Genomic DNA, 21,839 nt, shown 5'->3' with positions numbered 1-21,839 from the left:
CGCCATTATTCGATATTAATTTTTAAATATGTAGAATTCAAATTTACAAAAATATATAGAATTCTTTTAAAATAATCTTTTAAAAATATATAAATGCTATTTAATTATTTTTACTTTTTAAATAACATATAATTTGTATAATTATTCATTTTCGATCATTCAAAATAAAAAAAAATAAATAAAAAAAAATCAAAGAAAACAAAATGGCGGCTTCCATCAAGTTTATGTTGTCGCATGTATGTACGCATTTAAGGTTAGTAAAGTGTGAATTTTAATTCATATTTGCTTGCTTTATATATTTGAAAATCTAGAGAATGAGTGGAATTTAAAAATGTTTATATTTACAATGCAAACATTCAAATAAGACAAAGAACACTGCTAGGCTGCATAATATATACTGTAATGTATATGGTTAATGTATGTATATGATGTATACTGTATATTAAATCAAGTGCTATAGGTTTGAAAGTGACCCTTGGAGAGATAGTCTGGCCAAAGCTTACCCTACATCTCAGGTTAGGTCAGACAACCTTACAGAAAAAAGTTTTTATTTTTTTGTAAACATCGTTTTCAACTGCTTACTGGAGGTATGATAATCTATATGTGCTCAGTAAATGTAGTTTTGCTACAGTGTACATAAGGTGCAAACCATGTGTCCTGGGTATGACAACAAATAACTACGTCAGTAATCTTACTGAGGGATGTCTATAAGATGCTGATGGCATCTGACAGAGATAAAAGGGCACATTTGCTTGTTAAGCAGCAACATAAGCAAACCAATGACACAGATCGTTATTTATGAAATGATCTATGTCGTTGGTTTGCTTACTTAGCAGCTTAACCAGGAACATGCCCAAAGTCTTGCCATTTTAAATACTTAAACTGTTTAATGGTTAGAAGAATGTTAAAGTTATTAATTAATAGGTGATAATGGAGTGTTTTTAATATTTGGCAGTTTGCAATGAGGATGTGTTTTGAGAAATTTTGTTGAATGATATCGACAGAAATTAAAGGATAAAAAAATAATTTTGTAATCGATGCAATAAATAAATATTTAAATAATACTAGTAAAAGATTCTTACTTTTGCTTATTTTTTGATATCTTTAATTACTGATTTCTGTTGTGAACTATAGCAATGTAATCGTCTAACAATTTATACATACGACACTATCATGTGCAGACTTGCCACACACAACTTTGGGTTTACATTATTGGCAATCTGAAATAAATGAAAAAATACGTAAAATAAATGTTCTTAGTTGTGTGCTAAATCTGCACCATTTTTAAGGTCTGTGAAGTCTTGCAGCATCTTTCTCAGTCATGCTCATCTCATTCTGGAAAAGTTTTTACTGTACTTCATTTCTGTTTTTCATTAAATATTATGACTTGCCTTGATCTTTGTCCAGAGATATTGCTTGTAATCATGGGCATCCACAGTTGCCTCCTTTGCAGGCCTGGTATTGAGTAAAAATTTCACAAATTATGATCATAAAAGTTATTGAGATATGTAACTTTACATCCTGAATCATGGGATGCTTTACATGTCTTTTTGTATTGATGCAATACTGTATTCTGTATAATCTACTTATAGAAAAAAAACCCCAAAACATTAAATAAAAATTTATTGATGTAATTATTTGTTTCCAAGCTTTGCCCCCTCTGGAAAATTTTCTGCAGATGCCCATGCTTGTAACACAATTGTGTCCTTGTGATATCAGTTTTTCTCTTTGTTTCATTTATGCCAATTACTCTGCAAACATGACTCCAAAATGTAAGGATAGTGATACTGTAGCTCTAATATGTCAAAGAAAGGCCATAAAGTTGTATTTTAAAGGAAAAAATTAAAATCTTAGATTTAGTGAGAAAAGAGAATGTCTGCCTCTGAAAATTTTTAAAGTTTTTTTATGATTTAAGGTATCATGCTATTTATTATTATTGATATACTGTTTGTCTTATTTATACATATAAAAAAATGTGATAGGTATGTTAGTGTAGGAAGTAATTAATAATGGGGTTTGCTACTTTATGCGAATTTCTGCTTTCGTGAGGGTCTTGAAATATATTGGTCGCACAAGGCTAGGTTTTACTGTATATTTAAACTCAGCAAAGTATACTGAATAGTTGAAAGAGGTGAATGAAATGTAGAGTATAAAATTAAGATTATTTACTTTAATAATGTAAATTGATATATTGAAAATAAAGTTAAACAAAAGTTTGCTACTAATCTTAAATTTGATTGACTATATTGAATATCTAATATTAAAGTTGATACACTAATGTTCTAACTATGGAATTTCTGGATTAGCTCTATTTACAGTGAAACTTTGATCAATTTTTCCTAGACATATCATTTTCCTGGAAAAATCTTTCAATTTCTAATGTCCCTGAACAAATCCTTCTTAGATTTAGGAAATTAAATCCACATCAATCATTCCTTGACTAATTTTGAGGAGCTTTAATCCAGCACTTATAATTTTTAAGAGCAACACCATGTGCACAAATGTGTATGTGCATTGGTAGAATCAACAGCAGGTGATGATTTTGGAATATGGTACAGCAAGTAATAGTTTGGATGTGCAATCTTGCAAGTGTTTTATCTGCCAGACAACTAACTGGAGGAGAAAGGGTAGTGGCAGTGATAAAGACAAAACAGAGTCCAACCAGTGTCAAGTTTACTGAAGAACTTTCATATGTTTGAATTGTTATTAGGTTTCTAGTATATTCATGACATCACTGAAAGAGACCAAGCATTCATTGTGGATATTGAAATTTTATTGTTCAATTTGAAAAGGTAAAGTGTTACTAAAGAAATGAAGATTAATGACTATTAAAAAGACAATGCAGATTGGACTTACATGATAGTTGGGGAAAAGTCATTGGTGTATGTTTTTGGTTGAGTAAATATGTATGGGCAAATGTAATTTTTGTTTTATTTTTTACATTGTATAATCACCTCAATCTATCATTTTCTGTATATATTGTTTTTTTCAGGTTATTTGACAAAAATGAATTGAGGTTACTCTGCATTAAGATTTATCATCAATGAAATAATGGTTTCATTTCTACTAATATTTAACTTTTTTACATATTGAAGTTATACTGTACACTTTTGGTAAAATTCTCCCTGAACTTCTTGGACAGAATATTTTTCTTCTAAGGAAGCAACCTGTTCTATTTCTCCTTACATTTGTTTTTATCTTATTTGATTAGAAAGATGAAACCTAGTATAACTATCTCAGATAGTTGTAAACTAAGGTGTGCCTCAAATAATTATTGACATGTATTGTTTTAAAATTTTTAAAAAACTATCAGTTATATTAGCTAGATAAAAAACAAAGTCGTTTTTAACCATGTTTATTAAACAAATGAAATCTACAAAGTTGCATTTTCCATATTGTTTTTTTTTTTTTTTTTTAAATTAGCAGAAAGAAATTTTACTGTCCCAAAAAATTATCAACTGTTTGTTAAAAATATTTTGGTTAGTTTTGGTTAATGGGATGCCAGAAGACTATTGTGAAAGACTATCGTATTTAACAATTTAGCTCACGTGACTGTGCCAATTTTGAGTAGCCCACTTGACTGTTAGCAGAGTACTTGGATGTTATATAGTTTTAGGTAGGGTGGGGACTTGCCCCCAATTGGGTGCTGAGGTGCGAGCACCAAGGCATACATCTACTTGCAAAGCATGTAGAATAGGTGATAGATTGATACGTGTTAAAAACTGACCTTTGGAGATGAATATCATGCAAAGGGTCAACAATTCCGGAGGTAGTGTGAAACTCCTTATTCAGAGCTTGAATCTTACCTGTGCTGTACATATTGGCATCCTGTTAACCAATATTTTCAGGTACCAATATTTTCTAGGAAAATATATACACATTTGTTTGCATTTTCATGTTTATATCATTCCTGTGTAAGTGTATGAAAATATTTGACACATTTGAAGCATTGGAAAGTTGTTTGTTACTATGGATAAAAAATATGATTTAAGTTATTATGAAAATACAAAATGCCTAGACAGTTGAAAGCATTTCCTAAAGTGAAATAGCTCAAAGACTAAATAGAGCTGAGTCAACAATAAACAAATTTTTGCAGCAGAAAGGAGGTTCAACAGGAAAATCAAATTGTTGATGAAAAACAAAAGTGACTACTTGACAACAAAGGCATATACAGGTAATCCCCATATAACACAGCACTTCTATAGCACGGATTCACTCTGACAAGGTTCGAGAATTGGGTAAAATCCTCGTACAACATGAAATGTAATAAAAACTATTAAAAGCGAACTTTATCTAATTTGAAAATAGGAAATCCCTGTTCAATAAACATGATAAAGCTTTTAAGTGCAAAAGATACCTCATTTGACATTTTTTGTACTATCAGATTTTCATACATAATTTTCGTGAACTATTAGTACTTAAGTACAGTATGTAAATTTTCTTTTCCTTCTGTTGATGCATGTGGTTCTTCTTGAAACTTGTTTCATGTTGCCAGATCTTGACACTTCTGCTTTTAGTGTTGCCAGATGTTTTTCCCTTAATCCATACTTGCTTTATTGCATCAGCGGTTTTTAGGCATTGGACCGCACTTCTGACTGTTGGGACAATCCACACCTTTACAAGTATACTTTAAAACTTTAATTGTGTCTCATTTTCGGCTACATAGATAAACAATTTTCAGTTAATAGTGCTTAGTGATGATAAAGAAAACATTGTTTAATTTATATTAATATGTATCATTTATTAAGAAAATTTTAATAAAGATATTTATCTTATTTATGAAAATATAGTAGCATGTTTTTTAATTTTTGGAACCTAACCCCCCCCTTTTCATACTAGTTCTTTGTTTCATATAATACGGATTCGCATAACATGGCAATTTTTTGGAACATAACTCCCGTGTTATATGGGGGTTACCTGTATTTCAATTGGCAACAAAAAACTAATGTTCTGTAAGGCAAATAACAGAACAGGTTGTTTCAAAATCAACTGTTGATCACACTTTGTTGAAATCTGGACAAGCTAAATTCAAAAGAGTGAAGAGAAAATCTTATCTTAAATCACACCAGAAAGAGATTAGGCTCACCTGGGCCAAAAATCATATGACCTGGGATAAGGAATGGACCAAAGTTATTTTCAGTGGGGAAAAGAAGTTTAATTTAGACAAACCAGATGGTTTTAAATTTTACTGGCAGGATCTACAGAAGGAAGAACACTGCTGCAGGAAAAGGATGCAAAGTGTAAGATCAGTAATGGTTTGGGGAGACTTTGGATTATAGGGTAGTTTATATTAACTAGAAATAAATTTAGTTTTTACTGGTATTTTAGATGATTTGTTTATTATAATAATTACTGTAATTCTCAGCACATATTATATGAGAGCTTCAAATGATCTGCTTGAAAAAGTAAATTTATTTCAGATTATTGTGACTGTTTTTGTAAAAGATAAAATTAAATTCATTATTAATCTTATGTTAAATTTCTTTTTTATAAATATAATTTTAATAATTTGGGATAAACAATATTTTTGCTTTGTCCAGAATATTGTAACAGTATTCAGATTTCTAAAGTGATAAATTTTGCAATGTTCTTTCCAAACTGATTGTAATTGAATGATCAGCTAAATATTTTCTCAATCAGTTAAGAATATTTTAAAAATAAATTTAATTTGATAAAGATATCCAGGCTACAGGTTACCAATCTGGGATAACAACTATGAGGATTGAAATTCATATATATGTATGTGAGAACAAAAATAAAATTGTAAAATTATAGATTTATTCAGAATAATTCTGAATTATTTGCTACATAAAATAACTTTCCTTACATTCCCTACAAAAAAATAAACATTCAGAAGAAATGGCTAAACAAATCAATATTTGTAGGGAGAAGATTTAACACTATCATCTCATCAAATACAATGATTAGGAGAAAGAAACTAAAGATATAAGCTGAAAGATAGGGAAGCAAAAATTATAAATTTCAGATGAATTAAAAGGCCAAACTGTTAAGTATGAGAAACGAAAATTGTTCCTTATTAAGTAATGTTTTTGACCATTCTATAGCCATTATAAGCATGCAGCAGATATTAATAATATAGAACAAAATTAAAATTGACTCATTAACGAAAAGCTGTAAAAGAAACTATTTTTTCCTCTCAGGAGTTTAACTAGACAGACTTTGTCATTATCAAGAAATGTTTTTTATTTAGAAATGATAATTGAATAACAGTAAAATGTCTCCTAACGTATAAATTAAAACTTTAGGAAGTATGGGAAGGTTTTAGAAATATCTGCAAATAAAGTTGTGCTGTAAAAATCAAAAATCTATTAATGGGGGTTTATTGGCTCTGGCTTTATTAGTAGTAGACACTTTAAAAAATGTCTTATCAATCTGACAATAAGTTTTTTTGAAAATGTACTCAGAGAAAAAACTGTGACAAGCTTTTCTTGTTAGGATGCAGTTTGATAAAATTGTAAACCTATGTTGTCCATCTGCCTGTCCTTCCTTAATCTTGAGAATGATGTTAGATAGATGAAAGTCAAGACCAGGTATGGAAAGCTTGGGCAGGAGGTCTCAATTAACTAAATACAAATTTCCACTTTGAGCTGGAAGTTGTATTATTTCAATTCAAAAATTTTCTCCTGAACAGAATTACATACGTGACTGGCACGTTCTCTATTGCTAACAGGAAAAGTATGATATACAGGGGCAAGACACTACTAAATTTAAGTGCATTTTGACAAAAAATTGTAGCCTGGCATTGTGACAATGCCACAATAAATAATTGCTTGTTAACTTTGAATTTAATGGTTGTTTAATAACATTAAGAAGAATTGATGACCAGAATGTATTTTAACAGTCAATTCAGTGAATTACACTATCTACCCCATGTTTGGTAGCTGATCAATTTTCCATGAATACCTAGTAAGGTTTTTGTTCAATAGGAGATGATAGTTTTTGTTGATGGTTTTTTCTAGTTTGTTTACTAGTTCTAGGGCAAATTAAATTTTTAAATAATTTATTTCAGGTCAGAAAACAAGAATTATTTTTCAATAGATATTGTGAGATCAAAAAAAAAATTTATTCTAGGGGTTACAAAAGAAAATAAGTTCTAATATTCACATATAGAAAAAAAAATGTTTTCTCCCTCTCAACTAAAATTAGCAGGAAGTTATTCTATTTCCCAAGGACTTGCTTCCTTGTCCAGCGATGACATGTCTTTTGAACATGTTACTTTTGACTATATATTGGGAACTTTGACTGTTTTTGTATACCATGATATTATAAATTATAGGTATTGGTATATACATATATATATATATTTTTTTTCCAGAAATGTTGCCATTACTGAAAGAACTCTTGTTAAACATATTAGTACACAAAGTTTTCCTCTTCAATTTAAGATAACTCAGGCATTAGGGTGAGTACTTGTTAATATATTTGTCCTTTTTAAATACAAAATACAGTGGAACCTCGCTTAACGAGCATAATTCATTTCAGAGTCTTACTCATAATGAGAAACACTCGTTAAGCGAAACAATTTTTCCCATAGAAAGTAATGTAAAATACAATAATGCGTTCCACGCCAAAAAAATGCTCAAATGTTTTATGTATAACGTTTATTCAAAAAAATTGTACAATATACACTGTTAAGGAGCGTGAATCATCATCATTTTTTCTTCTAGCATGGAATGAACTATCCTGGAATGAGAATTCGATTTGCAGAAACAAAAAAAAATTACAGCTAATATGTTTGATAAACACTCCAAACGATATGCCAAATTCTTGGGTTATGTAAAGGCTATAATTAAATATTAGAAATTAATTAATTTCACTAGAGGTAGGCAGTTATGTTTCCATCTCGTATTAAATTTAATAATTATAAATAGTTCATTTTTAATTCAGACATTTTAAAAATTTAATTTGGAATCGGTCATTAAATTTAGTGACCCAAGAATTTGGCATATCGTTTGGCGTGTTTATTATATAACGGGCTATGGTTGTTGATGTTTATAAGTAATATGTGTGAACACAAGTTTGGAAAAATATGTGATCACAAGCGACACTAAGATGCTAGCGGAAGGAGTGCTAAACAGACTGATGGAGCATGCTGCATGTGCACAATTCGGACTTCCCCTCTCCTCATCACTCGTTATGCAAAACATTGCTCGTTATGCGAAATACTCATTGTGCGAGGTGCTTGTTAAGTGAGGTTCCACTGTAATCATAAAAAGTTTTAAAAAATTTCTATATAAATTTCTTTTTTTGAGAGGTATTTTTTTTAGCTTTTTAAGTTTGAGATCCACTGTTCTGTCAAGTCTCATTAATAAATAAATAAATAATTTTAAACTGCTTTCTATCTTTAAGTCTTGAGCTATACCAAAGAATTATGATGAAGTTATACAGTATTAATCAATGCAAATTATTGTATTGATAAAACAGTGTTTTAATATAAAGTAATTTTACTTAGCAAAATGTTTAAAAATTTATCAAATAAAATAAATAAATAATTATTTAAACAGTGGAGAACCATTAAAGAAGAAAAAAAGAGTAGATCCAGCTATAGTTAGAAGAAGAGAAGAACGTAAGAGGAAGAAAATAGAAAAAGGCATTAGAAGATTAGAGAAAACTGCTAAAAAGTTAAAACCATTAGATGAATGTGAAATTCCAAAAAATATATTAATGGAATTAGAGTAAGTAATTTTTATTTAATCATTTGTAATTAAAAAAAATGGCTGTAATTAGGACAAAAGATTGTCCTACAAAATATTAATCAGCAGTATTCCATACTTTTGTTTAATGTTTTTCATGATTCCATACTTTTGTTTAATGTTTTCATGATTCCATATTTTAGTTCAACTCTACTTTGTTTAAAATACTGTAAATTTGCAATTTATGCAAATATCTTTACAACATTTGGTGTGCAAATACTTTAATTTGTCTGTCATATTTGATAATTGTTAAAAGTTCAATAATATTTTTGTGAATTTGATTATTTCAGGATCAAAATAACTTTTTTACAACAATTACAAAATCTTCCATACTTTTGTTCAGAGGTCATACTTGCATTTCTTATGTATGAGAACATGCTCTTATATGCACAGGAATATAGATGATATACAGTATATTTACTCATTTATTTTTCTTTTAATTTTAGTTATGTATGTTGAACATGTCATAATGTAAGGACAATCTATATTTAGTCATTTGTATATTTGTTTTCAGGCAAATTAACATGATTTATTTGATCTTGTATATCAGTTTGATGACAAACTGTTTATAAAGTGAAAAATATGAAAAATATTTATTAATAAAATATTTAAAAAACCAATGGAGTCAGATAATCAGTCTTTACCCAATTCTACTATTAACTAGCACATGGAAAAATAATTCTCCTATCCTTTCTGACTTCTGGAGGCTAATCCATTTACTCAAAATGGAATGTGGACTGGTATAAAAAAGCAAAAGAACAAACAGGTTAACATTGAGAGAAAAATAGTTTTTTTATTATTTTACACCATACCTAACCCTAAATGCATTTTGCCTTTATTGGCCTCCTCAGTAGGATTTCTTACAAAATGAATGTAATACAGGTTATCCAGCAGCAGTAGATGCATCATTAACACAAGTACCATCGCGTTTACAACTATTATGTATGATCAGTTCTTCCCAGCATTCCGCGAGTATCATGCTGTTGTTTAAATTCGTAACATTATTTTACATAACAATCGCAAAATGTTCTTTTTACTACATTTTTTTCCCTATTTAAGATCTTTATATTATTAATATCAACATGGCAATTATTCGCGTGACAATGTAAAAACACTGGAGATGTATTAACTTTAAGCCGCACTGCAGCCAGATGTTCCAACATCCTCACTTTCAGTTTCCTCTTCATTTCTCCAAAATAATAATTCAGTATTCCACATGTACACTGGAGTCTATAGATCACTCCTTCTTCTTCCAATAGCTCTTTATCCTTGTAAGGTTCTGTCCTTATCAGTCCAAATAACCTATTTTTTGGAATGGAGCCAATTTAATTGTATTTTCATAAAAAGTTTTTGATATTTTTCAAAAATACCCTTAATGTATGGAAAAGAGACATATGTATTGATTTCTTGCTTTTTCTTTACATGATATCTGTTCTCTAAATATTTATCATACCTGTTCTTTAACAATCTTTCTGGGTAACCGTTTAACAAGTACTTCTTGTTCACCTTTTTACCTGTTTGTTTTTTTGATTTTTTATACCAGTCCACGTTCCGTTTTGAGTAAATGGATTAGTGACTTGGAATTTTTTAGCCTCCAGAAGTCAGAAAGGATAGGTGAATTATTTTTCCGTGTGCTAGTTAATAGTACAATTGGGTAAAGAATGAAAAATATTACATATGCAGATTGCATTTATTGAGAAGAATGTGTTCAGGGCTGCATTAACACACGAGCATATCTAGCCATGGCTGGAGGCTTTGCCTTCTTAGGACTTCAACTCACTGCTTATTACTATCTTTGTTCTATAATCTAATGATAGAGCTGGATTAACTATTGACTAAAATTTGATTATAGTAATATTGTGTATTATCTATATAATTACTCTGTAGATATCCAAGTTGTAGCCATACAGTTAATTTGATTCTATCATTAGAATATTAGTATAATTCAAGTTTGGTTTCCTAGATATTTTCATTCTGTGTCTGTATAATACCTCTAAAAATTCGAGCTGAGGATCTCAAAAGATTTTAAAACAGCTCTGCCAATTAAATTCATGTAAGTCAGCCAGTTACTACTTGTAGCATGTTTCTTTTGATGGCTGAGGTGGTTAAGGCATCAGTGTACTGTTCTGTGGAACCTGGGATTGAATCTGGTTGAAAAACCCCAGAAAATTTTCATAGGTCTGTCTCAAATATGTTAGACTCTTTCCATCACCACCCACTCACTCCCTTGTGGACCTGTCTGAACTCATAATTGGTATGAAAAAAGTGCTCTGTTGGTAGAAAGAATTTAAAAAAAGGCATGTTTCCTTAAAAGTTAGATTTTATAAAACTTATAAATTATAGAACTTGGTAATTTTGAATTAGATGAAGAAAATTTAAAAATTAAAATGCTTATATTTTGATGGATTTAATACTTGCTTACTTTGTTTTATTTTGATGATAAAACAAGTTTTTGAAATAATAATAAAATTTTTTAGTAAAAGGACAAGAAAAGTTGAAAAGTTAACAGAAAAAGAGGAACAAGAAAGAGCAAACATTATGAAAGAATGGCAAAAATATAAAAAGGAACAATTTGAAAATGAGTTAAATATGCTAGATCGCATTATGATGGCCCAAGAAAATGCTTTATTGGAATTAAAGAAAGAATCCGAAGACTTGTATCAAGCAGCATTGCAGGTACATTTATTCATTTTATTAATAATTATTAATGAAATTTTCATTTCATTAATATATTAAAAATAATATACATTAATGAAATAAATTTTCTGTACTACATATGTTATCATCATAAATCAGAATTATAGGTTCAATATGCTACTTTGCACATCTATTGAATGCCTCTTGGTATATATTATAGGTGATGCAATTTCCAAGGCTGCTATTGCATGTTAAATCTATATTTTGAAAATAGAAAGGGATACTCTTTCTATTATCAGAAAGAGAATGCTGAAAATCACAATTTTAGAACATGCTGAATTTTACAATTTTTCACTATTCAGTTTTTTCTAAAATGGCTTTGCAAGGCATATCAGAAAATGATATCCAAATAAAATGCCTTTCCAAATGAAGATTTTTATCAGAGCTTAAGAAGTCTGGAGTCAACATTTCTTGGGGTTCTGTTACTTGGATAATCAAATTCAAAGGCAAGAAATGTCAAGCTCAAAGAAACAGCAATAAGTTTACTTCCAGACCAATCCTCTGACAACTCTTACCAATCAATCATTACAAAGATGAAGAAACTAATGGAGGGACCTTATGATAATTGTTATTAAATTGTTTGACAATGAGGGAAAAAATATTCAGATGGAGTAGTGGATTTCTTTGCAATAGGCAAGAAGCTAAAATAATGGATATTTTTCGTATGTCTTGGTTGTTTTTTATGTTGTGAATAGCAAATCCTGCACATAGAAATATTAGGGCTTTGAATAAAGTTTTTTGCAAGTTTTTAATTAAATTAGAAGCAAATTTTGCAGGATGACATCAGCTATGTTAATTGTATTGGAATGTTAAAGAATAAAGAAAGAACAGATTAAGTAGCTGAGATGAGAATGCTTAACTAGATTGATAAAGTAACAGTGAAAGATAAGAGTAAAGAATTGTTTCATTAGCGTATATGGCTTAGATCATGTTGTGAAGAAAGATGAGACAGAGCTGAGAATTAGGAATAACTTTATTATTTATTTTTCTGAAATAGAAAATAGAAACAACACATGACCTGATGCAACAACTTTATTAAGATTTTACAATAATGCTATGCATTTTGAGTGTATGTAGCTTATTATTGTAAAATCTTAATTCATTGCATCATGTCACGTACAGTACATTGGTTCTGTCTTTTATTTCTGAAGAATAAATTAAGAAAGGAATTAGTAACAGTGCAGTTTTCCCAAATTGAGTTAGGAATAAGTGAAAGAAATCTTGTAAGTTGTTAGGATATATGCATAGTGAAACCTCCATTAACATAAAGTGACCAGATGTTCCGGTTTTTGGCTCTTTGTCCCTCCCAGCTTGGAAAAATGTCCCAGTTTTGAATAAAATATACCAGATTATCCCATTTACATTTATAAGTAAATATTATTCATCGACATAGACAATAACATTATTAAGTAATGAAATCATTCAATTATAACAACCTCACACTCTATATTTCCTACCTCAACTTTTAGAGCACCCTACATTGAAATTCATAAAATCCGGTCACTTTATATTAACGGACACTCCTGAATAGCAGGTATCTTTACTTAACAGACGTTTTTACAATCCCAAAACCCTTTAAATAATATATCTATTATATTTACCTCTATATAGTGGACACTGTTGTCCACAACCAACCTTACAAAAACACAATGTACCACCTTCAATATTCTGAAACAGTCACATATGAAATATTTTAAAACAAAAACAAAGAGTTGGTTCAAATACTCTTTCGGACAACAAATTTTGATTGTAAGTGTCAAATAAAGACTGGCTGAAATAGGAATAGGGGAAGAGGGCAAAAAACTGAACAATATTCTTTATCTGTTAAAGAAGTCCAATCTGGTTACATTGTCAATTACTCCTCATCATCATACATATTAATTGATGTGAGAAAGAACAAGTGAAGACCCTGTTTTGGATATTCTACATTAGTGATTTTAACATAATCTATCCATGGTTGACTAAAACTTATTTTAACATATTACATGCATTATTAAAGTGTCTATAATCATGGAATCAAATAAAGAAGTTTAATTTATTTTAGTCAAACTTTGCATTAATGTATGCTAAATAATTAAAAAATTTATTTTGATTCATTTTTTTTTATTGATTTTTTTTGTATATCTTTGACAGCTTGATACACAATTTATTCCTTTTATGGTGAAAGGACCCACAGCTACTCCTCCAAATGCAGATTACGAGCCTCCTAATGGTGTTTATGTTGATACCACCAAACGATACGACAAAAGGATTTTGCCTCCTCTTAAATTAAGATCTGTTAAACGTAAATAATTAATACTTTATAAACAATTTCAATATTAATTGGAAATTTCATTGTTTTATGGTAAATAATATAGATAAAAAGAAAATCTGTAATCTTGTGTCCTTAATTTAAAATTAAAAGATTTTTAAATATATTGGATAGTTTTTATTTTATTATAAACCAACTTGTGTTATTCCAAAATTGATTTTAGTAACTCACAAATGTTACATTTTAATGAGTATTTGTGCATCAAGTATGCTTTATTTAACTTTGAATAGTTTATGCACTGTTTTCAATACAGAAAAACAGAAATTAGACTATAATACTTAAAATAAAATATTTTTTTTAGCATCTCACCAAGACTAGGATAGTTAAGAGTAATCTAATAATGGAAATTAAATGATTGTGTGAAACTTGGCACTGTATTGAAACATCAAAAAATTAATTGCTTAGTTAAGGTAACCAAATTATTCTTTTCTTTAGTAAATAAATAAATTGCCTTAATGAAAATTCTCTTAGCAGTTAAAATTTCCATTAATTCTTCATAACTACTGAAAATGGAAATCTTTCTACACCCTCATTTCTATAAAATTCAAACATACATATTTATTGTTATATGAATGTAGTTGAGTCCACTTAACAGAGCACTAGGTAAGGGAGCAGTGATCTGGAGATACAATCTATTTTTCCTAGATTTGATGAAAATTGTGACTTATTAAAATTAATGTTATCAGTTGCAGAAGGAAAGTTGAGTGCCAAAATGGTGGAGCTTACTAACAAATCTACAGTTTGTGTAGTTGTTGCAAGTAAGGGTTGTCCAGGTGATTATAAAACAGGAGAAATAATTAGAGGATTGGATAAAATTAAAACAGCACTCTTCCATGTTCTCAATTTTTTCCCCCCTATGTTTTACATTACATGACTTCTGTTAACAGAGCAATGGGTAATAAAGCAGAATGTCAATGGCATTTTTAGAGAAGCAATCTGAATAAGGGAGCACTATTCAAAGGAAGATTTATAAAGATCTATCTTTAATCTTATAGTAGATCATCACACCACTGTTTACAATATGGTATATGTAATATGGAAATTTAGTGAAACCTTTCATTGGTCAATTTTCTAATACAGATAGTCAAAAGATTTCTTACAGAATCATCATGAAAGGGCTTTATTGGACACACATGAGAGCAATTACATACTGAAAAGGTATTATATACATGAACAAACTGCAGATCATGTGTACAATACAATACAATACAATACATCCTCATCTCAAGTAGACAAGGCAAGGCTATACTGTACTTATTTGTTTTTATACCATGTGTCCCATTCAGAGATTTTGGAGCAAAGATGTTTGTGTCTTTTCAGCTAAGCCACTACTGTATTTCTGGGAAGAAGTGAAAGTAATATACAGGTATACCTCGCTTTACGTTGGTAATTGGTTCCAGGAGAGGCAACACAAGTCGAAAAATGACGTAAGTCGAATTTACTTGTGTAGTTATGACGTAAGTCGAAATTATGGTGGAAAACGCCAATAGTGAGCACTTAAAGACCACTAAATAAGACGACAACACAGAAACACAGATGTTTTCATGTTTCGTTCTCTAGGATTTATGATGATTATATTAACATTTACTGTAAATGTACATATTTTAATATGATTTTATGTGCTTTTAACGCTTTTCTAGTGATATTACGACTTCAATATTTGTGGCGGATGGATGTAAAGTCGAATAAAATGACTTAAACTTGATTTTTATTTTTCCATATACTTTTTTGACAAATGACATATAATCGAGAACAACGTAACTCGAAACGACATAACTCAAGGTATATCTGTAATTGGTAAATGTACTGTATTTACTGATTATTTGGTAGAACAATAAAATTGATGATACACAGGGACAAATCCAAAGGGTTACAGGGACTTAAGCCCTCTTCATTGATACAAAAAATATTTGTTTGAACAGTGTTTTTAAATACATTTATGTTGGCAAATATGCTTTATCAGGCCATCTGCAATACAATTGTTGTGCATATGTTAACGAAAAATCATTATTTGTTCGAATTTTTGAGCTAGCCCCATCTTTGGGTTTTTCTAGATCTGCTAATGAAGATATAAGAATAAAAACTAATATGTAATTACAGTAAAATTATGTGATAATAAATTTTAACATTTTCAAGAATGTTACAGTCACATAAAGCTTCTAAGACATGAAAAAGTGAAGAGAATCAAATTCCTTTAACAACCTTCTGGATGAATTTGTTACTTTGGATAAGTGAGCAGAATTCACAATCCTGAGGATGCTCTCTTAAGCAGACTTGGGTATATATAAATACTTTTATAGTTAGTATTTTTAATATTTAACTTACATTAATATTTATTTGTATAAAAAATTAATTTTTAACAAATATTTAATAAGAGAAGAAAGGGGTGATAAAATTCTACATCTATATATATTTGACAGCATTTGCACTTCAATTTCACTCTTCCAGAAGAGTTAGTCAAACTAAAAAGTGTGCGATCTAGCTAGCTACTTCAGCCCCTTGTTTAGAAAAGAAAAATGTATACTCTGATCAATTAGTCTGGCTTGTTCAGAAAAATAGAGTACTTATTTAGAGCAGGAATAATAAAGGAATGATTCAAAAATATTCAAATTCAATTGGGTCAAAATAATTTAACTACCAAACACAAATACTACAAAGAATACTACATATTTAATAAATTGAATTGATGCATTTTGTATTTAAAATAAATGAATTATAACAAAATACAAAAAGATTTTAAAAAATTAATAAGTGTATAATAAATTTTCTTTCATTTAAATAAAAAAACTAAAGTGAATTTAAAATGTGGGAGTTGGAGTCAGAGTTGACACATTTTTTCTGACTCCGACTCCTCTGGCCAGAAATTCCTCCCGACTCCAACTTCAACTCCACAGCCCTGCAGGAATCGGTAAAAAATGTAAACCTTTTAAATTTATTTTAAAATATTTTTCACCAATGGTTTCTCCACATTGGGAAACATTTAGTGAAACACAGACTATATGTTTCTCTAAATGTAGTCTGTGTTTCGAACTATGGCAATGCTAGGTAATACGTAGAGGAACATTTAGAAAAATGAACTTTTAAGATACGACAAAACCTTCTTATGATAACGTATGAGTTACGAGTTCTATTGACTCAAATCATTTGTTTCACCAGATTACTAATAATTGTAAAGGCTGTACGCAAAGCTGTCAGAAGCTTGGAATGGGACCTGAGCAGGTACCTTTTGTTTGTTTTCTTTTGAACAAATAAAATACTATTTGAATGTTTCTTTATTAATAAATAGCAATTTTACCTTTATTTTTTGTTAGTAAAAATAACATTAATTTAAAAGGATAAGAACCACTACTAGTCCCTAAGTTTTCTCTATGGAAAAAATCCCCATCTCTCTCCTTTTGATGGCCCTGGCTGTAAGTGGGTCTGTATTAAACTTTCCATGAAGAATTTTGCTACTTCATACTTTTTTTAATGAAGATAATAACTATTATATGCATGCACATAAGTAGTTCTAAAATTACAGAACGAAAAAAAAATTGCATCTTTAATATTTTTGTTTTTACTTGCCCATTCCTGAACATATGTTTTATAATATCGATTAACATGACTAATTACAGTATTTAATATTTATACAGAAATTGCATTTCTTATACAGTACATGTGTAGGGATGCTCTGATACCACAAAAGTATTGATACCAGTATCATGAGTGGTTTTAAAGTATTGATACTGATTAGTGGTTTTAAAGTATTGATACTGATTAGTATCAGCATAGGGTATTTAAACTGGAAATCTTGCTGGCTGTTGCTGTTCTGTCTTTTGTGTCTCCTTCCAGTTGTTTTTAACTGCTGAGAAGACATTGTACTCATTACAATGAAGGCCAAGTAGGACCCACAGCAGCAATTAATATTTTATTGTTTACTCCTAGGAAATTGAATTCTGGCTATCTGGTTCAATCAGTACTTAAGTTTACACTTGTATGGTGTCTTATGTACACAAAAGAAGCCTAGATCCACAGTCCTGCTAATGGGCTCTGTGGATGCTGCTATACATGGGATAGGGGTAATAAGAAATTGTTGTAAAACAGTTTCTTATTCACCAAAAAGTGTTTTTAAATTGAAAGTTCTTTATTGTGTTCAAATTTCACAAATGTCAGTGCAAACAAATATATAGAAATTGTAGTTTATTTTAAAAATTACTGCCAGTCAAAGTTGATTAACAAACAAAAGTACTGCATAATGTTTAATTAAATATTTCTTTATGAATAATAATCAGAACTCTAAACGTATATAGATTCTGGAAATGAAATTTAACAATACATTTATTGATTTTTTGGTCATTAATATTTTTTTATATAAGTTTAACTTAACTGAAAATAGTGTACAATTCCATTTCAGTTTTTTATAATTAGGCTGCAAAATTTGGGTTTGGTTGGACCTTACCTGTCTGCGAAAAATGTAACAATATCATATATAATACCTGAAAATACTGGTATCTGTATCGGACCAAAAATATCAAGTACAAAAAGTACTCAGTATTGAAGGAAAGTATCAATGTGGTGTTAATATCGGCAATATTGGGACGTCTCTATACGTGTTTGCATAAGTGAAGAACTCATAGAAAAATATTAGAAGTCAGAGGATGTAGTTTTCAATCTGTATAAATGTCAAAATAGCAATGTTTGACTTATTTTTGACAGATAAATTAAAATCACTTTAAATCAACATGAATAATTTATGCAAAATTTTTCTTATAAATTTTATGCTATGTTCTACAAGAAAAAATTTTCTTTAAAAAATTTAAAAGTAATACCTGCACAGTAATAAAACATAGGTTATGTGTAAATAATGCAGCCATTTTGGTTCTGCATGGATTTCTTGAATTATAAAAAAAAATGCTTACAAAATTTTCTATATGATAATAATTTACTGTATTATCAAGAAGACATATATAAGAGCTTGTCTGAATGAATGTTGATGAATGAATCTTAAATACTGTGCAGTAGAGATAACAGATAACTTATCACATTGCTATTGACACATGATACTTCTATCACCAGAATGCATCTTTATTACTGGTATGCATTTTGGTACAAAAGACCTTCATTAGCCATACAAGAATATTTAGTTATCTGTTGTAGATCTATACCAAAGGTAATGCTCAGCAATTAGAAATTTTATTATAAACAGACCATGGCTCCAATATTTCATAATAAATTAGCTAAAGGCATCAGTAGCAGTGTGATAAGTCTCTGTTATCTCTACTACATAGTATTTGAGATTCATTTATCAAAAGACATTCTAAAGTTATGCTATTTGTATATTGTATGTGTATTGTATATTCACAAGTTTTTAATGTCTGTGCCAATTTCACAAAAACGGAATCTTTGTCTCAATTTTCCACCTGCAATCTTTTGTGGCTTTTATGACTCTGCCAAAGAAATTCCTTTGCAGTTCTTTGTTGAGAGATTTCTAACTTCTTACGAGATTTCCTGTGAGGTTATATAATGGTCCTTTTAAGTTGAGATGCATAAGACTTTGCTTAAGATAATATCTGCTTTATTTTGCTTAAGTAAAAACTGGATTTATCATAAATATAAAATCACATTTGGTAAATTATGAAATTATTAATTTATCTATTTAATATTTATCCAAAATTTCGTAAAAATTCATTTAAAAAGCAATGTTGAAAATATGAAAATCTCACATTATTGACTTTCCAGGTCGTTATGTATACATAACAAGGGAAAGTATTGGAATTGTGTCAAATTTGAACCTCTGACTTTTTTGCAAATCTCCACGTTTGAGACCTCCTGAATCCAAGAAAGTAAATAATAATAATAAAAAAAAACAAAGACAAAAAAATTCCGTGGATATGTGTTTATTTTGCTATATATCTAAGGATGGGTAAAGATTAAGAAGGCTTTGGTGAAGATTAAGAGGCTTATATGTGAGGGGCATTGATGCTATTAAATTTTGGTGGTTATAAGTCGAGGGAGCGGGGAGATAGATAGGAGTCGTGGGTCATCTCGAGAGGGGTAGAAGTTATTTTATTCTTATTAACACTTGCAGAGGTTTTTTTTTTTTTTTTTTTTTTTTTATAAAACTCATCTTTATCCTCGAAATTAAGATTTTTGTCATCATATAGTAATTAAAATTATAAAAATTTTTAAAACAAAATTTCACGAAAGATGGTGCTACACATAATTTTACTTATTTTGCTTAATAATATGTCAATAGCGAGGTTGAGACCGAAGTTTTCAACGTGAAAACGTGTACTTCGGACGTTCAGCGCCGCCTTCCTGTAAGCCTAGAAGTTTGGCAATAGCGTTTGGAGAGTCAGTGGAATCATTCTCGACATTCCAAATGCCATTACCAAACTTCTAGGCTTACAGGATAGCGGTGCCGAACGTCCGACGTACACGTTTTCACGTTGCAAACTTCGGCCTCAACTTCGCTATTTTTTTAAAAATAAAAACTTATAACAGCCGAGAAAGTTATGCAACTCGTTGCTAGATTTTTAAAAAATATAATGACATTAAATTTGAAGAAGAATGAATATATACTTACGTTTATTTACTAGAATCTAATATTTTATATTATTTAATAATATATTAAGAAAGTCAAACAAGACTGTAAAAAAAACGTTTATAAAGAAGTGTGATTTTGTTAATGAAGTAAAATTATTTAAGCTAACATGCTCCTTGGGGCATGTAAAAATTTGAAATGTATGTTAAGAGTAATATCGTAGTCCCTCGCTTTACAACCGATAGAAGTTTATTATAATTTGAAAAGGCTCTTTTTTGTTTCCTATATCTGTATAGTATTATAGAGTTCAGATCCGTTTCCAGGATCCCAACTCATGAAACAGCTTATGGAAAACTGGATGTCTCGTTTAACGATGCTTGTGCAGGATCCAATTAGGTCGATCTACTGTACAGTACATCTTTTGCACGAATCGATCGATATATATGCTGAAATTGCACGTAGTTGTGAATATAGTTACGAAGATAAGTGTAGATCTTTAAGGAAAGTTTTAAACATATGGAGACTTTTTAAACTGTAGTTTCAAGAATTAATCTGGAAAAGGAGTTCGAAAAGGTTTTTTTTTATTCAGGTTTACTTGATGTTTGCAGTAGAAGTTCGTTAATCCAGTATCCTCAGAAAAGAAGCCAATAATCTGGCATTCTAGTATTGGAAAGTAAATATTACATGCACATGAAACATTATGAATATTAATTTTGTGCAATATCTTGCTCATTAACGTTCTTGCAGGTTTTTTAATCAATATTAACGCAGTATAGCCATGCACTATCATCATCAGACTGGTTAGAGCGTGGGTAAATAAATCGGAAGCATACAGAAGCATGCCTGGCATAAAATGTACAGCGATGTTAAACGATAAGATCACGTATACCTTATCGAATTTTGCGAAAATATAAAAAGTCATGAAATCTGGCGCCACTTTACTCACGTAACTGCCGGATTAACGAACTTTCCTATATTGATATTTACTGTTACATGGGAACTCTACAACTGAAGAGTGCGTGACACTCGAAAAGCATTTTGTAAGAATTTGTGATATCGATGAGATTTTTAAAGGTTAAGGATAATTGCCATAAAATAAATTCCTGCACTGATTGTTAAATTTTAATGAAAACAAACAAGTTCGCAAGATTAAATTGTTTGGATTACGAGTTGAAATTAATTAAAATTTAAGATTCGATCTAGTTTCAAATTTTAGAAACATAAGTGGACTATTTTAAAAGTCACAGTCTCGTTTATGGCTTATTGTTTCAGTTTATATACGTCCGTCAGAGTGTATGCACACCATTTTCTAAGTTATTAAAACCTAGGTCCTATGGTCCGAACCGACGAGTAAATCGATCAGTAAATTTACATATAAATAATTCAAAAGCGTGTAGTGTACAATATGAGCATAGTCTCTTTCGCGATTTCACCAAGAATATCCATAAGTAAATATAAACTTATTGGATGTTTTGGAAGGTCCGTCCGAATCGTCATTTTATCGGGGAAGGGCCTGAAATTTCCTTAATCTGGTGTTAAGACAATACTTTTAATTACTCATTTCTGACATTTACGTTGAAATTCATTTAATGTT

At 29.8% G+C, this 21,839-nt stretch overlaps 1 protein-coding gene across 1 annotated transcript; it reads left to right on the top strand.

Moving 5' to 3' along the window:
• The first annotated feature begins 31 nt into the window (after positions 1–31).
• mRpL40 (mitochondrial ribosomal protein L40) lies at positions 32–13,828 on the top strand. Its single transcript, XM_067287718.1, has 5 exons — positions 32–253; positions 7,337–7,423; positions 8,526–8,696; positions 11,192–11,390; positions 13,545–13,828. Exons 1-5 carry the CDS (start codon positions 204–206, stop codon positions 13,701–13,703), a joined length of 666 nt encoding a protein of 221 aa, XP_067143819.1. The 5' UTR covers positions 32–203; the 3' UTR covers positions 13,704–13,828.
• Positions 13,829–21,839: the final 8,011 nt, after the last annotated feature.

Source organism: Centruroides vittatus, unplaced genomic scaffold (genome assembly GCF_030686945.1).
Source record: "Centruroides vittatus isolate TY-2023 unplaced genomic scaffold, ASM3068694v2 scaffold_576, whole genome shotgun sequence".
NCBI lineage: Eukaryota > Metazoa > Arthropoda > Arachnida > Scorpiones > Buthidae > Centruroides > Centruroides vittatus.
Note: the sequence above shows the minus strand (reverse complement) of the source record. Positions and strands in the feature narration are given on the sequence as shown.

What these genes read in the sequence shown, in the direction of transcription:
- mRpL40 (XM_067287718.1), top strand. Translation starts at nt 204, where the DNA reads ATGGCGGCTTCCATCAAGTTTATGTTGTCGCATGTATGTACGCATTTA. An exon ending in CATGTATGTACGCATTTAAG is followed by an intron (nt 254 to 7,336) that starts GTTAGTAAAGTG and finishes TTTTTTTTCCAG; the next exon opens with AAATGTTGCCATTACTGAAA. An exon ending in AAGATAACTCAGGCATTAGG is followed by an intron (nt 7,424 to 8,525) that starts GTGAGTACTTGT and finishes TTATTTAAACAG; the next exon opens with TGGAGAACCATTAAAGAAGA.